The sequence below is a fragment of the Scyliorhinus torazame genome, chromosome 5 (genome assembly GCF_047496885.1).
Source record: "Scyliorhinus torazame isolate Kashiwa2021f chromosome 5, sScyTor2.1, whole genome shotgun sequence".
NCBI classification, from domain to species: domain Eukaryota; kingdom Metazoa; phylum Chordata; class Chondrichthyes; order Carcharhiniformes; family Scyliorhinidae; genus Scyliorhinus; species Scyliorhinus torazame.
Window position 1 is genome coordinate 66,736,676 of NC_092711.1, and position 20,489 is coordinate 66,757,164.

General features: G+C 46.9%; 2 protein-coding genes and 1 long non-coding RNA gene across 9 annotated transcripts in view; 2 read left to right on the top strand and 1 right to left on the bottom strand.

Annotated features, from left to right (window-relative positions):
* Positions 1 to 1,617: 1,617 nt before the first annotated feature.
* LOC140418190 (uncharacterized) lies at positions 1,618 to 19,938 on the bottom strand. Of its 7 annotated transcripts, XM_072501610.1 has the most exons (3): positions 12,369 to 13,127; positions 7,804 to 7,919; positions 1,618 to 2,905 (listed from the first exon to the last, which is right to left on the bottom strand). In XM_072501610.1, the coding sequence occupies exon 3, from the start codon at positions 2,796 to 2,798 to the stop codon at positions 1,761 to 1,763; it is 1,038 nt and encodes a 345-aa protein (XP_072357711.1). In that variant the 5' UTR covers positions 2,799 to 2,905; positions 7,804 to 7,919; positions 12,369 to 13,127; the 3' UTR covers positions 1,618 to 1,760. The 7 variants fall into 7 exon arrangements, with proteins under 7 accessions (XP_072357711.1, XP_072357713.1, XP_072357710.1 ...); XM_072501612.1 differs by lacking the exons at positions 7,804 to 7,919; positions 12,369 to 13,127 and adding an exon at positions 19,816 to 19,938; XM_072501609.1 differs by lacking the exons at positions 7,804 to 7,919; positions 12,369 to 13,127 and adding an exon at positions 19,746 to 19,884.
* On the top strand, positions 1,702 to 12,292 carry LOC140418192 (uncharacterized). The gene is made up of 2 exons (XR_011944815.1): positions 1,702 to 1,830; positions 12,014 to 12,292. It is a non-coding gene; the product is annotated as an uncharacterized lncRNA (long non-coding RNA).
* The window catches only part of LOC140422596 (uncharacterized), a 44,431-nt gene continuing 43,874 nt past the window's right edge, over positions 19,933 to 20,489 (top strand). The window contains exon 1 of the mRNA XM_072507605.1: positions 19,933 to 20,087. The gene's annotated coding sequence lies outside the window, so the exon portion shown is untranslated. The remainder of the gene's footprint in view (positions 20,088 to 20,489) is intronic.

Sequence of the window (20,489 nt, forward strand, 5' to 3'; positions counted from 1 at the left end):
TGTCCAGCAGCCGCACTGCGCGTGCTCCGGATCACAATGCCCGGGGGTGATTGACGGCAGCTCCAGACCAATAGGAACAGGGGGCGGGTCTGGAGGACAGAGCGCGAGCGGCTGATCCTCCAGCCAATCAGAGTGAATGAGGGGCGGGGCTGATCTGGATCTCCCTCATTGGCTGAGACTCTGCATCTTTTGAGTTCTTCCCATTGGCCATGTGGGCGCGGGTTCCAAAAACCTAATTTCATCCCTGAGATGTGTTGACCAATGGGAAGGATTGGCGGACCGGATGGACTCTGGTCCTCCAGCCAATCAGACTGCGGGCTGTGTGTGAATGAAGTTTGAGCTTCACACAGACACTGAAACTGAATTGCTGATTTCCGGCAGCATTTTGTGTTTGGGATCTGGGTTCAATTCAGTGTGGAGTTTGCACATTCTCCCTCTGTCTGCGTGGGTTCCCTCCGTTGTGTTCCAGTTTTTACCCACCATCCAAAGATGTGCAGGTTAGGTGGATTGGCTATGCTAAATGGCCCCTCAGTGCCCAAAAAAAGGTTAGGTGGGTTACAGGGATAGGGTGGAGGCATGATCTTAAGTAGGGTGCTCTTTCCGAGAGCTGTGCAGGCTTGATGGGTCGAATAGCCTTCTTCTGCACTGTAAATTCTATGATTCTGTTGGACTTTCGCTCTCAGTCTGATCCGATGGATCTGTCTGGGGGTATTTCCCTTGTACAGTTTAGTGTTTGGGTATTTTAGGGAACAGGTAGAACTTCCTTGGTTCTACCGGTTGTTTTTGGTTAATGTGTCTGGAGTCTTTGAGTTCTTCCAGTCCATCTCCAATTCTCCTTCCTCTCTCGGGTATATGGGTCTAGGTAGTTTAGTGTTGTGATTAGTGTTGTTTAGTTGTCTGTCTGTCTCCAGCAGGTATTGTTGTCTCTCGATAATGACTGTGCTGCTATCCTGGTCTTCTGAACATATCAGTGTTGGATCCAAGCTCCTGGATTGTCTGTTTTTCTCTCCGGGTAAGATTCTGTTTGTCTCTTGTACTTCACTGTGACAGGGCAGAGACCTGATTGAAGGATTCAAACATGGGAGTTCTGGGAAAGATGGGCAAGGATTTGGGAGTTGGCAACATGTTTAAAGAGTTTGGAGAGGAGAGGGAGGTTGAAGATACGGCAGTAATTTGTAAGGATGGCAGGGTCAAGGGTTTGTTTTATTGAGGAGGGGGTGATGATGGCAGATTTGAAGGACAGAGGGACAGTACCTGAAGAGACAGAAAGCTGATCAGTAGCTCAGTGGGAAAAGGGTCAATGGAGCAGGAGCTGGGTCTCATGGACAAGAGGAGCTCTGAGAGGGCATGAGGGGCGATGGGAGAGAAACTAGAGAAAGATGTGGGTTCAGGGCTCGGAAAGGATGAAATTTAGAGACAGTTTGGTCCGGTGGGCTCGTGGAAGGGAGGGAAGCAGCAGAGGCAGCTGATCGGATTTACTCAATCTCAGTCACAAAGAAGCTCCACAAGCTCCTCACACTTCTTGTTGGAGGTGAGGATGGAAGAGACAGGGGAGAGCGAGAGTACTTCAAAAGGAACTAACTTGTGTCAGATATTAAAAAGTATCAACACTGCGTATGTAACACAAATCTAATTTATTTGACTTTTAGCCAGAATATTAGCCCCTGTAAATGGGCTGGAGTTTGTTATCAGCAGAAAGAGACTCAAATGAACGTGGTTCAGTCCTGAATGTGAGGAACAGCAAATTTCAATCACTGTGGTTACTTGTGGCCTCGTTGGTGTCTCAGCAGGTTGGATGAGTCAGTGAATCCCTTCCCACACTCGGAGCAGGTGAGTGGTCTCTCCCCAGTGTGAATTCGCTGGTGCTTCCGCAGTGCGGATGACTCAGTGAATCCCTTCCCACAGTTGGAGCAGGTGAATGGCCTCTCTCCAGTGTGAATTCGCTGATGTACAGTGAGGTGAGATGATTGTCTGAACCCAGTCCCGCAGTGAGAGCACCTGAATGGCCTCTCCCCAGTGTGAACTGGCTGGTGTCTCTGCAAATCGGATGACTGAGTGAATCGCTTCCCACACTTGGAGCAGATGAACGGTCTCTCCCCAGTGTGAACTCGCCGGTGTCCCAGCAGGGCCGATGACCGAGTGAATCTCTTCCCACACCAGGAGCAGGCGAATGGTCTCTCCCCAGTGTGAATTCGCTGATGTGCAGTGAGGTGAGATGATTGTCTGAATCCAGTCCCGCAGTGAGAGCACCTAAACGGTCTCTCGTCACTGTGGACACGTTGATGGCGCATCAGATCCCCAAAACCTTTATAGCACTTCCCGCACTCTGGACATTGAAACTGTCTCTCATCAGTGTGAACTCGCTGATGCTTCTGCAGGTTGGATGAAATAGCAAATCCCTTCCCACACTCTGAACAGGTGAATGGCCTCTCCCCAGTGTGAATTCGCTGGTGACTCAGCAGGTCGGATGACTGAGTGAATCCCTTCCCACACTTTGAGCAGGTGAATGGTCTCTCCCTAGTGTGAACTTGCCGGTGTCTCAGCAAGTCGGATGACTGAGTGAATCCCTTCCCACACTTGGAGCAGGTGAATGGTCTCTCCCCAGTGTGGCTGTGTTGATGAGTTTCCAGCTTGGATGGGGAAATGAATCCTTTCCCACAGTCCCCACATTTCCACAGTTTCTCCTCAGTGTGACTGCATTTGTGGCTTGTAAGGCCTGATGATCGAGCAAATCCTCGTCCACACACACAACACGTGTACGGTTTCTCCCCACTGTGAACGCTGCTTTTTCCTTCCATGTTCAAAGTACGATGATATTCAGCAATGATAAATTGACGACTCTGTCAGACCCTGATGTGATGTTTGGTTTGAGTTTCCGGACTTTGAAGCCTCCAATTAGAACACCCTGTGAAATTGATTGAAAACAGAAAATAGGGAGTGAGAGAGAACCCACAAAAACAGGTTGTGAAATTGAGCTGAACGAATCTGGTCATTTGTGAGGCCAGAACGAAGAAAAAGTGACCATGAAAACTGCTGGATTGTCATAAAAACCCAACTGGCCTCTTCGGGAGGAGAAAGAGGCGAAGAGGGATTTTGTATATCTACAAGAGAGTAGTTGGCAAAGCAAATTATTCGACCTTGAGCTTCATGAACAGTAATATTGATACCAAAACGATGCTTCCGGTGGCACAGTGATTAGCACTGCTGCCTCACAGCACCAGGGACCCGGGTTCAATTCCGGCCTTGATGACTGTCTGTGTGGAGTTTGCACTTTCTCCCCGTGTCTGCGTGGGTTTCCACCCGGTGCTCGGGTTTCCTCCAACAGTCTAAAGAAGGACAGCTTTGATGGATTGGCCTTGATAAATTGCCCCTTAGTGTCCAGGGATGTACAGGTTAGGTGGGGCTATGGGGTTATAGGGCCAGGGTAGGGGTGTGGGCCCAGGCAGGGTATCCTTTCGATTGGATTGGATTGGATTTGTTTATTGTCACGTGTACCGAGGTACAGAGAAAAGTATTTTTCTGCGAGCAGCTCAACAGATCATTAAGTACATGAGAAGAAAAGGGAATAAAAGAAAATACATAATAGGGCAACACAAGATATACGATGTAACTACATAAGCACTGGCATCGGATGAAGCATACAGGGTGTAGTGTTAATGAGGTCAGTCCATAAGAGGGTCATTTAGGAGTCTGGTGACAGTGGGGAAGAAGCTGTTTATGAGTCTGTTCGTGCGTGTTCTCAGACTTCTGTATCTCCTGCCCGATGGAAGAAGTTGGAACAGTGAGTAAGCCGGGTGGGAGGGATCTTTGATTATGCTGCCCGCTTTCCTCAGGCAGTGGGAGGTGTAGATGGAGTCAATGGATGGGAGGCAGGTTTGTGAGATGGACTGGGCGGTGTTCACGACTCTCTGAAGTTTCTTGCGGTCCTGGGCCGAGCAGTTGCCATACCAGGCTGTGATGCAGCTCGATAGGATGCTTTCTATGGTGCATCTGTAAAAGTTGGTAAGGGTCAATGTGGACATGCTGAATTTCCTTAGTTTCCTGAGGAAGTATAGGCGCTGTTGTGCTTTCTTGGTGGTAGCGTCGACGTGGGAGTGGTAGCACGACCTTTCAGTGAATAGGTGCAGACTTGATGGGCTGAATGCTCTGCAGGAATTCTATGGTTCTAATTCTATGCTATGAATCTTTATAAAGCTCTGGTCGCCACTCTTCAGGAAGAATGTGAAGGTTCTTGGAGAAGGTGCAGAGGAGATTTCCCAGAATGGTCCCAGCAAAGGAGGTTGAGGGGAGATCTGATTCAGAGACACAAGATTACGCCAGGTTTCCATCGGGTGGACAAAGAAACTCTGTTTCCATTCACTGATCGTACAAGCAGTCGGGACACAGATTTAAAGTTTTGGGTAAAGCCTGGATTGAATTATACAAGATCCTGAGGGGTCTTGACAGGGTGGATGTGGAGAGGATGTTTCCTCTTGTGGGAGAATCTAGAACGAGGGCATTACTGTTGCAAAATAAGGAGTCACCCATTTAAAATGGAGATGAGGATTTCTTTCTCGAGAGTTGGAAAACTTTGGAACGCCTGCCGGAAAAGGCAGTGGAAGCAGAGTCCTTGAATATTTTTAAGGCAGAGCTGGATAGATTCTTGATGAGCAAGGGGGTGAAAGGTCATCAGGGGTAGGCAGGAATGTGGAGTTGAGGTTAGAATGAGATCAGCCGCAATCGTATTGAATGCGGAGCAGACTCGAGGGGCCGAGTGGCCTGTTCAGAGTTTGTATGTAAAAGTTACAGGAGATAGAACATAGAAAAATACAGCACAGAACAGGCCCTTCGGCCCACGATGTTGTGCCGAACCTTTGTCCTAGATTAATCATAGATTATCATTGAATTTACAGTGCAGAAGGAGGCCATTTGGCCCACTGAGTCTGCACCGGCTCTTGGAAAGAGCACCCTACCCAAGGTCAACACCTCCGCCCAACACTAAGGGCAATTTTGGACACTAAGGGCAATTTATCATGGCCAATCCACCTAACCTGCACATCTTTGGACTGTGGGAGGAAACCGGAGCACCCGGAGGAAACCCACGCAGACACAGGGAGGATGTGCAGACTCCGCACAGACAGTGACCCAAGCCGGAATCGAACCTGGGACCCTGGAGCTGTGAAGCAATTGTGCTATCCACAATGCTACCATGCTGCCTATATCATTTTACCGTAATCCATGTACCTATCCAATAGCTGCTTGAAGGTCCCTAATGTTTCCGACTCAACTACTTCCACAGGCAGTGCATTCCATGCCCCCACTACTCTCTGCGTAAAGAACCTACCTCTGACCTCCCCCCTATATCTTCCACCATTCACCTTAAATTTATGTCCCCTTGTAATGGTTTGTTCCACCCGGGGAAAATGTCTCTGACTGTCTATCTATTCCCCTGATCATCTTATAAACCTCCATCAAGTCGCCCCTCATCCTTCTCCGTTCTAATGACAAAAGGCCTAGCACCCTCAACCTTTCCTCGTAAGACCTACTCTCCATTCCAGGCAACATCCTGGTAAATCTCTTCGCACCTTTTCCAAAGCTTCCACATCCTTCCTAAAATGAGGCGACCAGAACTGTACACTGTCCTCCAAATGTGGCCTTACCAAAGATTTGTACAGCTGCATCATCACCTCACGGCTCTTAAATTCAATCCCTCTGTTAATGAACGCTAGCGCACCATAGGCCTTCTTCACAGCTCTATCCACTTGAGTGGCAACTTTCAAAGATGTATGAACATAGACCCCAAGATCGCTCTGCTCCTCCACATTGCCAAGAACTCTACCGTTAACCCTGTATTCCGCATTCATATTTGTCCTTCCAAAATGGACAACATCACACTTTTCAGGGTTAAACTCCATCTGCCATTTCTCAGCCCAGCTCTGCATCCTATCTATGTCTCTTTGCAGCCGACAACAGCCCTCCTCACTATCCACAACTCCACCAATCTTCGTATCATCTGCAAATTTACTGACCCACCCTTCAACTCCCTCATCCAAGTCATTAATGAAAATCACAAACAGCAGCAGACCCAGAACTGATCCCTGCGGTACGCCACTGGTAACTGGGATCCAGGCTGAATATCTGCCATCCACCACCACTCTCTGACTTCTATCGGTTAGCCAGTTTGTTATCCAACTGGCCAAATTTTCCACTATCCCATGCCTCCTTACTTTCTGCAGAAGCCTACCATGGGGAACCTTATCAAATGCCTTACTAAAATCCATGTACACTACATCCACTGCTTTACCTTCATCCACATGCTTGGTCACCTCCTCAAAGAATTCAATAAGATTTGTAAGGCAAGACCTACCCCTCACAAATCCGTGCTGACTATCCCTAATCAAGCAGTGTCTTTCCAGATGCTCAGAAATCCTATCCTTCAGTACCCTTTCCATTACTTTGCCTACCACCGAAGTAAGACGAACTGGCCTTAGGTTATCCCTAGTCCCTTTTTTAAACAGGGGCACGACATTCGCCACACTCCAATTCCCTGGTACCACCCGTTGACAGTGAGGACGAAAAGATCATTGCCAACGGCTCTGCAATTTCATCTCTTGCTTCCCATAGAATCCTTGGATATATCCCGTCAGGCCCGGGGACTTGTCTAACCTCAAATTTTTCAAAATGCCCAACACATCTTCCCTCCTAATAAGTATTCCCTCGAGCTTACCAGTCTGTTTCACACTGTCCTCTCCAACAATATGGCCCCTCTCATTTGTAAATACAGAAGAAAAGTACTCGTTCAAGACCTCTCCTATCTCTTCAGACTCAAAACACAATCTCCCCCTACTGTCCTTGATCGGACCTACGCTCGCTCTAGTCATTCTCATATTTCTCACATATGTGTCAAAGGCCTTGGTGTTTTCCTTGATCCTACCCGCCAAAGATTGTTCATGCCCTCTCTTAGCTCTCCTAATCCCCTTCTTCAGTTCCCTCCTGGCTATCTTGTATCCCTCCAACGCCCTGTCTGAATCTTGTTTCCTCAGCCTTACATAAGTCTCCTTTTTCCTCTTAACAAGACATTCAACCTCTCTTGTCAACCATGGTTCCCTCACTCGACCATCTCTTCCCTGCCTGACAGGGACATACATATCAAGGACACGTAGTACCTGTTCCTTGAACAAGTTCCACATTTCACTTGTGTCCTTCCCTGACAGCCTATGTTCCCAACGTATGCACTTCAATTCTTGTCTGACAACAAAGTATTTACCCTTCCCCCAATTGTAAACCTTGCCCTGTTGCACGCACCTATCCCTCTCCATTACTAAAGTGAAATGGAGGTGATATGAGGTGATATGAGATATGTTTTTACACAGCGAGCGGCAATGACCTGATACTCGCTGCCTATGAGGGAGTTTGAAAATAGACACAATGAATGATTTGATTTCAAAAGGAAATTGAATAGACATCTGAGGGAAATAAACATGCGAGGATACAGGGAGCAGGAGAATGGGACTAACTGGATTGCTCCAGAGAGCTAGCATGGATTCAATGGGCTGAATGCCATTCACTGTGTCATCATGTCTCTGACTCTTTTGTGTGATCTAGTTTTGTAATTTAACCCCGGGGGGTGTTCAGATATCATTCAGGTAAAAAATCTGTGCTACACTCCCTCCGAGGCCATTCTATCCTTCCTCAGGTTTGTTGCCCTGAACTGAACACAGTTCTCCAGGTTTGATCTAACCAGGGTTTGTGAATCTCGGGGCTTTTCCAGTCACACTGAGACCTGAAATCTTCCCTCACAGACAGAACAGACAAACCTTTTACCTTCCACACCCAGATGCTGCTGAAATTTAGTTTCCAATGAACCGAGTGACTCTGTCAGATCGCGATGTGACATTTGGTTTGCGTTTCCCATCTGTTCAACCTCCACTTCCAGTATTCTGTAAATTTACAGAAACCTCACGGTCAGTTGAGGAGGCCAAATCACTCTGTTATTATTATTTTTTAATTTTAAAAATAAATTCAGAGTACCCAATTCAATTTTTCCAATTAAGGTGCAATGTAGCATGGCCAATCCACCTACCCTGCACATCTTTGGGTTGTGGGGGCGAAACTCACACAAACATGGGGACAACCCCACACGGACAGTGATCTAGAGCCGGGATTGAACCTGGGACCATGGCGCCGTGAGGCAGCAACGCTAACCACTACTCCACGGTGCTCTCCAAATCACTGTTTTTAAGACAGAGATAGATAGGTTCTTGATTAATAACAGGATCCGGTGTATGGGGAGAAGACAGGAGAATGAGGATGAGAAACATATCAGCCATGATTGAATAGTGAAACAGGCTCGATGGGCCGAATGGCCTAATTCTGCTCCTATGTCTTTATGGTCTTACAAGTCAAAGGCTTGCTGAAGTCCATGTAAACTACATCAACTGCACTGCCCTCATCTATACTCGTCACCTGCTCAAAAAATTCAATCAAATTTGTTAGGCATGACCTCCCTCTAACAAAGCCATGCTGGCTATTTCTGATCAAATCTTGCCTGGAGAGGCAAGTAGATTCTCTCCTTCAGAATTCTCTCCAATATTTTCCCTGCCACTGATGTGAGACTCACTGGTCTGCAGTTCCCTGGCTTATCTCTACAACCTTTCTTAAACAGTAGGACCACATTAGCTGATCTCCAGTCCTCTGGCAATTTCCCCGTGGCCAGAGAGGAATTAAAATTTTGGGTCAGAGCCCCTGCAATATCCTCCCTCACCTCCCACAGCAGTCTAGGGCACATCTCATCTGGTCCAGTTTTAAACCTGCCAGCACCTCCAATACCATGTCACTCCCTATGTCAATTTGCTCAGGATCTTCAGTCTCTCTGCCCAAGTTCCATATCTACCTCCTCATTCTCTTGGGTGAATGTAGAAGCCAGGTATTTCTAATACAACTAGTATAGGTAAAAGATAGGTTTAAGCATAAATATTTAGCCCCAGTTTTAAATACCCATTTAAAAATGAGAATTTCAGCACCCATAACCTCAGGTCATCTCAAACATATAGCTTCAATGGATACATGAAACAGCATAATTCCATCATAGATTTAAACAGCACAGTTGCAAGACAGTTTGACACTATGCTTGTGCTGCTGTCAAGGACAAGGGCTGAATTCCATGGCAACGAGGTGGCAGGAGTCCAGTAACTAAAGCTCTATTGTTCTCTTTTCAGGCCATTTGTGATTACAGCGTGAACCACATTCCATAGCTTATAAGGCCGAAACATTTTAATGGATAAAACATTGAATCGAATATATATTTGATTCCAGCTTTCTCGACATGAAGTCTCCATTGTTACATTAGTCAAGCTATCTTAAAACCAGTTTATTGCTGGTAAAGATTAGCAGAATATCACATTCCATAACATGCAGTCATGAAACAATTAAAAGCTAATGTTGCACATTGAAGATGGACGGCTTGCCGTCAAATCAAATGTGTTTGAGTATAACCCAAACCAATTAGGATTATATTGGGGTGTGATTAGATGACTTAAGACAGATATGAAAGGGTATAACTGAAAAGTTTCCCCCCGCCATTTTTAGTCTGTCAGTCTGTTAGTCTGTCTGTTAGTCCATCTGTCTGTTAGTCTGTCTGTCCAGTCAGTCTGTCTTTGTAGTGATGTAGTGTTTTTGACTTTGAGTTTGAGTTTAGCTGAAGATTAGCTCTCTCTCTCTTCATATTCAGACTTTGATCCTTTTAAAAGTTACTTTCGAACTGTCTGCCTAAACAAAAAGATAATGTCTGTAATTCTCTGAAAGCTTCAAATTGTCTACGAATTGCCTTTTAAATTACTTTCAAATTGTAATCAATAGAAGAAAAATAAAAGAATTCCTTTTGGCACCGGAGACGTTTTAACTGCAAATTTCTGCTGAGTTCCAGTAATCGCAAAGTGCTACTGGTAACCGAATAGTAGGAATACTATAATTTCCTTCAACTTTACAGAGTCAAATAATAGTAGGAATCTAACAACTTGGCGCAGTCCAATAATATTAAAAGATTCCTTCAGTGAAGACAGATGTAAAGTGTTCATTCAACACCCGACCAATATCCTCTGGCTCCACTCACAGATTTCCACCTTGGTCCCAAACGGAAACACTATTCTTGATCTGATGAATGATCATGCTGACCTGAAACATTAACTCTGTTTCTCTCCACAGATGCTGTCCGAAATCCTGCAGATTTCCAGCATTTGCATTCTTGTTTAAAATCACAGCAGTCCAGGTGGTGTCTAACCCGGATTTTATATATCTCAGTGCTTCTCCAGTCACACAGATTCCGGAAATCTTTACCAACGAACAGGCCAGAAGAAATAGGAACAGGAGTCACTCATCCTGCCCTTTGAGCTGCTCCCCCATTTAGTGAGATCACAGCTGGGCAGCACAGTAGCACAATGGTTAGCACTGTGGCTTCACAGCGCCAGCATCTCAGGCTCCATTCCCTGCTGGGTCACTGTCTGTGCAGAGTCTGCACGTTCTCCCCATGTCTGCGTGGGTTTTCTCTGGGTGCTCCGGTTTCCTCCCACAGTCCAAAGCCTTGCAGTTTAGGTGGATTGGCCATGCTAAATTGCCCTTAGTGTCCAAAAAGGTTAGGAGGGGTTATTGGGCTAGGGGGATAGGGTGGAAGTGAGGGCTTAAGTGGGCCAGTGCTGACACGATGGGCCGAATGGCCTCCTTCTGCTCTGTATGTTCTATGATCTAACACTCACTAAGTCCACTTTCCTACCTTATCTGTGTTACCCTTAATTCCCCGACTGATTAAAAACATATCGATCTCAGCCTTGCAACTGATCAAGGACTCGGCCTCCACATTTCCTGGGGTAAAATAAATTTTTTCCTCATTTGGCAGTCCCTCCATACCCAGAAGCATCCCAGTCAGCCTCCTCTGTACTGCCTCCAATGATAACATATCTTTTGTTAAATAACGGGAGCAAGACTGTACACAATATTGTAAATGTGGCCTCACTGGTAGCTTGTAGTTACAGCAACACCTCTTCACTTTTATACTTCAGCCCCCTTGAAATAAAACATGCAGAACTAGGCTCAAACTATGGCCTCTCCTTCTAGAATGTCCAACAAGGGAAAACATCCGCTCTATGTCTGCCCCATCAATCCTCTTTAGCATCTTATGTACCTCAGTTACATCTCCTCTCATTCTTCTAAACACCAGTGAGTACTGGCCTAAACTGCTCAAATCTCTCTCCACTTGACCGCCTCTGAACCGCCTCAAATACATTTATGTCATTGTCCAAGTAAGGGACCAAAACTGTAGTATTCCAGATGTGGTCTCACCAACGCGCGACACAGTTACAACAGCACTGCCCTACTTTATACTCTATTCCATGACTGGGGCTGTTTAGCACAGGGCTAAATCGCTGGCTTTGAAAGCAGACCAAGGCAGGCCAGCAGCACGGTTCAATTCCCGTAACAGCCTCCCCGAACAGGCGCTGGAATGTGGCGACTAGGGGCTTTTTACAGTAACTTCATTTGAAGCCTACTTGTGACAATAAGCGATTTTCATTTCATTCGCAATCAAAGCCAAAATTCCATTTGCCTTCCTTATTACCTGCTGCACCTGCAGACTGTCTGCGATCCGTGCACGTGGGCACCCAGATCCCGCTGTACAAAAGCATTATGAAGTTTCTCTCCATTTAGATAAGAAGTTGCCTTTTTATTCCTCTGACCAAAATGAATAACCTCCCACTTATGCACGTTAAATTCCATCTGCCACATTTTGGCCCACTCACCTAACCATTTGTTTATTTCTTATTTCCTCATTGCAACTTGCTTTCCCACCCATTTCAGTGTTAGCTGCAAATTTGGCTCTCGTACATTCTATCTGTCCCATAGTCATTAACTTGGATTGTAAATAGTTGGGGCCCGAGGACCGAACCCTGTGGCACACCACTAGTTACAACCTGCCAACCAGAAAAAGACAGATCAGCATAATCCAAGTCCTCTCACACCTGCTATTCTCTCTTCCATCGTGCAGAAAATATAAAAGTCTGAGAACACGCACAAACAGATTCAAAAACAGCTTCTTCCATGTTGTCACCAGACTCCTGAACCACCCGGTCATGGACTGAACTGACCTCTCCACGTATCTTCTGTACTGAAGATGTAGTACTACCCTCCAGATGCTTCATCCAATGTCTATGCATTTACATTGTGTATTTATCGTTATGTCCTATGTCTTTCATGTATGGAACTGTACGCAGAACAATTCTTTTCACTATACCCGAGTACGTGTCAATAAATCTAATATATCATGCCCTCTCTGCTGTCTGTTGTTTAGCCAATCCTCAATCCAAACTAATATATTACCTCTCAACACCGTGGGATCTTACCTTGTTTATTATCTTTTATATGACACCATATCAAATGTATTCTGGAAGTCCAAATACATCTACAGGACCTCCATTATCCACTTGGCTTGTTACATCTTCCAAGAGCTCACAACAAATTTGTCAAACACGATTTACCCTTCACAAAACCACTGATGGATTGCGGTTTGACTTTCCAAATGTCCGGTTACTACTTCCTCAATAATGGATTCCATTCCCAACAGGCTTTAAACTTACTGGTTTCCTACTTTCTGCCTTTTTGACCCGGAGGGGTTACATTAGACTTTTCCTCTAATGCAGTGACATTGTCACTGGGTCAGTGTCTCCCTCCTGGTCTCTGTGAGGTTGTTTGTGGAGAGAAGCCGGAAGTGGCGGACAGTGAGAGTGGAGAATGTTCATTGTTTCACATTCAGCTCTGGGGCCCCACTGGGGTTGGTAAACCCCGCCCCCGACACTGACCCCTCACCTGACACCTCACAATGCGCGGGGTGATTGACGGCAGCTCCAGGCCAATGAGAAGAGAGGGGGCGGAACCAGGGGACCGAGCAGGAGCGGCTGGTCCTCCAACCAATCGGAGCGAATGAGGAGGCGGGACTGGGCTGAGTGAAGCATGCGCAGTGTCATTAATGGCGATGTGAAGAAGGTTCTTTCTCGGATTCGCAATCCATAAAGGTGGGAATAGCGGGACGGAGGGATCAGCCCGGTCGTTACACACGGTTCGTAAACATGTTATAGAAACAGGAAACCAGAAAAAAAAACTTCCGGTACCCGGTGACCTGAGCGGTGGCTGCAGCTTTGTCACAGACAGAACTAACCGGCCGCCATCTTGTTTGCGTGTTCCCAGAAATCCGCATGCGCACAAGCCTTTTTAATTGGTTACTCGCAGCAGTCAAATGATAAAAGGCCAGTAATGGGAGAGAGGTTAAAATATGGAATGCTATAGTGGCTGGAATTAAATGAGTGCAGAGATCTCAAAGGGGTGTGGAGGAGATTACAGAGATCAGGATGATCACAATTAGAGGAAAAGAAGAATGGGAAATTTCAACTTTCGGTGCTTCTTAAAAGGAATCGTTTGTAGATCAGTGAGCACAGGGGATGGATAAACAAGACTTGTTGTGAGTAAGCACATGGGTAGCAGAGTTTTGGATGGGATGGAGGGGTTGTTGGAGGCCGGCTGGGAGTGTGTTAGAATAATTTGGCCGAGAGATACCAAAGGAATGAATGATAATTTCTGCAGCAGATAAGAATACACTAAGGCGGAGTCAGGCTGTGTTACTGAGGTGGAAATAGGTGATCTTGGTGGTGATGTGGATATGTGTTTGGAACCTCATCAGGTGTCACATATTTCACCAGCGTTGTGAACAGACTGCTTCAGCCGTACACATTTGACAGGGATGGAGTTGGTGGCAAGGGAGTGGAGTTTGTCGAGGGGATGAAGAGAATGGGTTTAGTCTTCTCAATATTTAAATAGTGGAAATTTATGCTCCTCCAGTACTGGATGTCAGACAAGTTCGGATGGTGTGTGTCTTGGAGTGAAACTTGCAGGTGATGGTTTTCTCATACATCTGCTGTCCTGGTCCATCCAGGTGGTGCAGGTTAAGGGTTTAGGAGATTTTGTCAAATTGTGATTCAGTTGTCGGTTGAGAAAATGTCTCTCCATTGCTCCTGTCACTCCCACTCCCTTCTCTCTCTCTCTCTCTTTCTCGCATCATTTCTGTCTCTGTCTCTCCACCACGACTCACTCTCTTTTTCTCTCCCTTTCTGTCTTTCTTGTCACATGGAATTCCCTCGCCCAGAGGATTGTGGATGATCCACCATTGAATATATTTAAGGTTAAGATGGTGAGATTTTTGGTCTCTCAGGAAGTCAAGGAGATGGGGAGCTGGCGGGAAAGGGGAAGGAAGACCAAGATCAGCCACAATCGTGTTCAATGGCAGAACAGGTTTGACGGGCCGAATGGTCTACTGCTGCTCCTGTTTCTTGTATTCTTGCAGAGGCCCAAGTCTTGTGTGGGCTCAGACTGGGTGGCAGGTTGCCTTCCCTGCAATACATTAGTGAACCAGTTGGGTTTCATAACAATCCAGCAGTTTTCATGGTCACTTTTTCCCAGTGCCGGCCCCACAAATGACCAGATTCATGCAGCTCAATTTCACAACCTGCCTTTGTGTTTTTGTGGGTTGTCTCTCACTTCCATATTTCTGTTTTAAATCAATTTGACAGAGTGTTACAAGGGGAAGATTTGCATTCAGGAAACTCAAGCCAAACATCACATCAGGATCTGAGAATCGCACATTTTGTTGTAACGTGAATATCGGTGAATTTTGAACATGGAAGGCAAAAGCTCCGTTAACAGTGAGGAGAAACCATGGGAATGTGAGGAGGGATTCAGATCCACATCTCAACTGGAAATTCATCATCCAAGACACTCTGTGGAGAGGCCATTCACTTGCTCTGATTGTGGGAAGAGATTCTCTCGATCAACCAGCCTGCTGCAACACCAGCGAGTGCACACCGGGGAGAAACCATTCAACTGCTCCCTCTGTGGGAAGGGATTCACTCAGTCGTCCAACCTGCTGAGACACCAGCTAGTTCACACTGGGAAGAGACCATTCATCTGCTCAGAGTGTGGGAAGGGATTCAGTCGGTCATCTGACTTGATGACGCACCAGCGGGTTCACACGGACGAGAGACCATTTAAATGTCCAGACTGTGGGAAGTGCTATAAAAGTTCCCGGGACCTGATACTCCATCAACGTGCTCACACCAACGAGCGACCGTTCAGATGCTCTCACTGTGGGACTGGGTTCAAGCAGTCATCTCAACTCCGTGAACACCAACGCACTCACACTGGGGAGAGGCCTTTCACCTGCTCCGCGTGCGGCAGTGGGTTCAGTAGGTCATCAAACCTGCGGACACACCAGCGCACTCACACTGGGGAGAGACCTTACACCTGCTCTGAGTGTGGGAAGGGATTCACTCAGTTATCCACTCTGCTGAATCACCAGAGTGTTCACAATGAGAAGAGACCATTTAAATGCCCAGACTGCAGGAAGTGCTGCAAAAGTTCCCGGGAACTGCTCCACCATCAACGTGTTCACACTGATGAGAAACCTTTTAAATGCCAAGACTGTGAGAAGTGCTTTAAAAGTTCCGGGGAACTGATGCGTCATCAACGTATTCACACTGACGAGAAACCTTTCAGGTGCTCTTACTGCGGAACTGGGTTCAAGACATCATCTGACCTCACTGTACACCAGCGGACTCACACTGGGGAAAGACCGTTCACCTGCTCCCAGTGTAGGAAGACATTCACTCAGTCATCCAGCCTGCTGGCACATCAGCGAGTTCACACTAGGGAGAGGCCATACACCTGCCCCAAGTGTATGAAGAGATTCACACAGTCATCAAACCTGATGAGACACCAGCGAATTCACAAGTAATTACAGTGAGTGGACAATCTGATCAGCTGCTCTGCTGCTTCCCTCCCTTCCACTAGCTCCACTGGGCCAAACTGTCTCTAAAAATCCCCCTTGTCTGAGTGTGAACTCGGATCTATCTCCGGTTTCTCTCCGATCTCCTGTCATGTCCTGTTCAATCTCATCTTGATTACGAGACCTGCCTTCTGCTCCCTTGACCCAATTCTCACTAAACCGCTGACCATCCAACTTCCCCACATTAACTGATATCGTTAACAGTTCTCTCTCTCTTCTGGCTTTGGCCCTCTCACTTTTAAATACACTATCTTCACCTTTCCTGAGAAAACAACCTTTGACCCTAACTTCCTGCAAAGTACCACCCCATCTCCAAACTCCCTTTCCTCTCCAACATGGTGTCCCCCAAGGATCTATCCTTGGCCCCTCCTATTTCCCATCGACATGATGGCACTAGAATCCATAGAATCCCTAAAGTGCAGAAGGAGGCCATTTGGCCGCTCAGGATTGCACTATACGCCTGAAAGAGCGCGCTAGCTAGGCCCATAACCTCACCCTATCCCCATAACACCACCTAACCTGCACATCTTTGGACTGTGGCAGCACCCGGAGGAAACCCACACAGATTTGGGGAGAATGCGCAAACTCCATACTGACAGTCATCCAAGGCCAGATTCAAACCTGGTCCCTGGTGCTGTGAGGCAGCAATGCTATCCACTGTCCCACCGTCCAAAAGTACCATGTTAGTTTTCACATGGACACTGACAACACCAAGCCCTACCTCACCACCACCCCTCTCCATTCCTCCACTGATACTAAATTATCAAACTGTTTATCCCACATCCACTGGATGAGCAGAAATTTCCTCCAATTAAAATTTGGGAAGATCAAAGCCGTTATCTCCAGTCACCATTTGAAATTACGTTCCCTAACTCCCGGGCCCATCCCTCTCCCTGGGAACTGTCTGAGGCTGAACCAATCCGACGAGTTTCTGATTACATATCTACACCATCGGAAACACCACGGAATTCCACCTCTGTAACGTTACCTGTCTCCAGCCTGCCCCAGCTTGTCTGCTGCTGGAATCCTCATTCAAACCCACATCAACTTGAGGTTTGACTATTCCAATGCATTCGTGACCAGCCTCTCTCATTGATCCTGCTTCCCAGCACCTGAAAAGCTGAAATCATCCAAAACTCTTGCTGCTCATATGCTTTCCCACCCCAAATCTATTTCATTTTTATTAATTTTTCCACTTAAGGGGCTATTTAGCATGGCCAATCCACCTATCCCGCACACCTTTTTTGTTGTTGGGGTGAGACCCACACAGACACGGGGCGAATGTGCAAACTCCAATGTACAGTGACCCGGGATCGAACCCGTCCCCAGCACTGTGAGGCAGCAGTGCTAATAACTGCGCCACCATGCTGCCCTTTTCTCACCCCAAGTTGAGGGGAGAATATGGTGTAGTGGTCATGTAATCTGGACTAGTTATACAGAGGCTCAGGCGAATGATCTGGGGGCACGGGTTCAAATCTCAGCATGTTGACAGGATGTGGGAGTGGGTAGAACATATTCCAGAGCTTTGTGTCGAGGCAACTGAAGGGGCGGGGCCACCAATGGTGCACAATTGAAATGGGGGCAAGAGGGGCCACAATTAGAGGAGGGGGGGGTTGTGTAAATAGATGGCTGTCTGCAAGTTGAGACATTGGTCTGCAGAATTTTGAATGACCTCAATTTTATAGATGGGAGAATGTGGCAGAGCCTTCAGGAGTACATTAGAATTGTCAACTCTGGAGGTAATCCATAGTATGTACTATGTTTTCATGTATGGAACGATCTGTCTGGACTGTACACAGAACAATACTTTTCACTGTACCTCGGTACCCGTGACAATAAATCCAAATCCAAGAATCATAACAGAATGCAGCAACCTGCACACAGGGGAACTTGGACAGCCAGCACGGGGATCAACCCTGTAACCCTGGCATTATTAGCACCACACTCTAATCATTCTCGATTCACTGAATCGTCGACCCTGCAGAATGGCCACCATCAGTGTTAGAAATCTTTCTATATTCCCAATTGCCATTTCATTTTGCCTTGCATCCCTTTCACCATTTAATCTCTCCTGCATTTCATAGACCTCTCAGAGCCTACTTGTGACAATAATAATAATTATTATTATTACACAATCGAGTTCAGGTCAGATTCCTGACTCAGGAGCATTAAAAGGCCCCTGGATAGAAAGAACCACTGGCTTATGCACAATAATAATAATAATCTTTATTATTGTCACAAGTAGCCTTACACTACACTGCAATGAAGTAACTGTGGCACCTGTTCGGGTACATGGAGGAAGAATTCAGAATATCCAAATTATCTAAAGGAAAGGTTCACTTAGGTAGGTGTATAATTTGATTCTTAATTTTATTGATTCCCGTCCCAGCGTACCCATTCGCCACATGATATCAAAACAATTCACTGTTCACTGGTTTTAACATTCAATGACAGTGTTTATACCCAGTATCCCCCGCGGTGGGGAATGTCCTCCATTCACACCACAGGAGAGTAGTGCGCAAACGCAGTACCGCCCGGTGTCTGGAGCATGTGCAGTGATAGCGATGGCAAGTCTCTTGTCTGTCATATCGCCAAATTGGTGAAGATGTGGAATGCGGAGGGAGCAATGGAGCTGGTGGGTGGACGTGGAGGGTTTCTAAACACCTGGTGAATGCCTCAAACCCCGAATATGAACCTGCGGGTCCCTCATTTGCAGCTCTGGGCTTTATCCCCCCAAAAGCCCAAGGTTAACTGTTGATTTAACGGGGAGAGAGCATTTGCGCCGGGTTTTGGAGATGTAAAATATGGTGGGCGGGGCTTCAGCACATGTTCCCACCCGGGTCCTAGCGCCTGACAAAAACATCAATTTAATTATTTTCTCACTCGTGTTTCCATAGCGAGCAATTCCTGGAACTGGTCACTAGTCTGATACCAAGGGTTTATAACTTGAGAGGCTCACACGCAACACGTGGCTGACCAGGACTCTCTCCCACTCTTGCCGTCAGACATTGGTGTGCTGAGAAGCATTTGCACACTTAACCTGTTTGACCGGGTTATGAACATACTTTCCTTGGCCATCATGTCCTGGGGTAGAACTCGAATCCGGAGATTCTAGCTCAGAGGCAACCACACTGCTCCACAAGACCCCCCCCCCCCCCCCACCCACCTTGCCAGGCTATTTAATAATAATGATCTTTGTTGTCACAAGTAGGCTTACATTAACATTGTAATGAAGTTACTGTGAAAAGCCCCCAATCACCACACTCCGGCACCTGTTCGGGGACACAGAGGGAGAATTCAGAATGTTCAAATTACCTAACAGCACATCTTTTGGGACCAAAATTAACCAAATATTGAGGAGCAGTCCCTTCAGGTAACTATACAGGGGCTGCAACCTTTGAACAAATACTTGGCCCATGGACTCATCAAGGCTAAAAACATCACTTGCAGCCTAATGAACGGTCGCACAGTTGTTAGCACTGTTGCTTCACAAGGTCCTGGGTTCAATTTCCGGCTTGGATCACTGTCTATGCGGAGTCTGCACGTTCTCCCCATGTATGCGTGGGTTTCTTCGGGTACTAATGTTTCCTCCCATAAGTCCCAAAAGACGTGCTTGTTAGGTGAATTGGATGGGAATAGAGGGATACGGACCCAGGAAGTGTAGAAGATTTTAGTTTAGATGGGTAGCATGGTGGGCACGGGCTTGGAGGGCCGAAGGGCCTGTTCCTGTGCTGTACTTTTCTTTGTTCTATTCTGAAGTCTCCCTCTGTGACCCGAACAGGCGCCGGAATGTGGCGACTAGGGGCTTTTCATAGTAACTTCATTGCATTGTTAATATACGCCTACTTGTGACAGTAAAGATTATTTTTTAAAATTAAAATTTCCCTACTAGAGCTGATGAATGGTGGCCATTGTTCCCACAATCCCCCGCGGCCCAGAAACCGCTCGATCCAACTGACTCATTGCGCAGGTGCTGAGTGCGCATGCTCCAGGCCCAGCCAGCCGCGGGGCATTCTGGATGGCTCCTCTGTTCCGAGTCGGAGAGGACCGGGAAGCGGTGGTGTAGATGGGCTGCAGTAAACTGGTCAGGATATGGAATCCAGGGGGAGTGATGGAGCCAGCTCTGGACGGAGAGAGTTTCTCAACTCCTCAGTGAACGCTGTAAACCCAAAATAAGACGCTGCCGGAGCGAGTTTGTGGCTCCGGTTCCTGAGCCTGGGATCAGGGCCAGGTGAACGGCCGCCATGATGGTTCAGAGAAAGGAAGAGCGCATGCGATGATCTCTGGGTGACGTAGGAGAGAATGGGCAGAACCTTCAGGGTCTCTTTTCCAACTGGGTCCTAGTGCCCGGATACATTATTCAGTATATTTTAAAGTTGTTAAATGGAACTGCCTCACAGCGACTGAGACCCGGATTTGAATCCGAACTTGGGTGGCTGTCGTTGTGAAGTTTGCACATTCTCCCCGTTTCTGCCTGGGTTTCTTCCGGTGCTCTGCTGTCCTCCCACAACCCAAAGATCTGCAGGTTAGGTGGGGTTATGGGGATAGGGTGGGGGAGTGGGCTTAGGCAGGATGTTCTTTTGGAAGGTCAGCTTTGCTGCACAGAGGGGTCTGGGCTAGTCGGAGCGGAAGA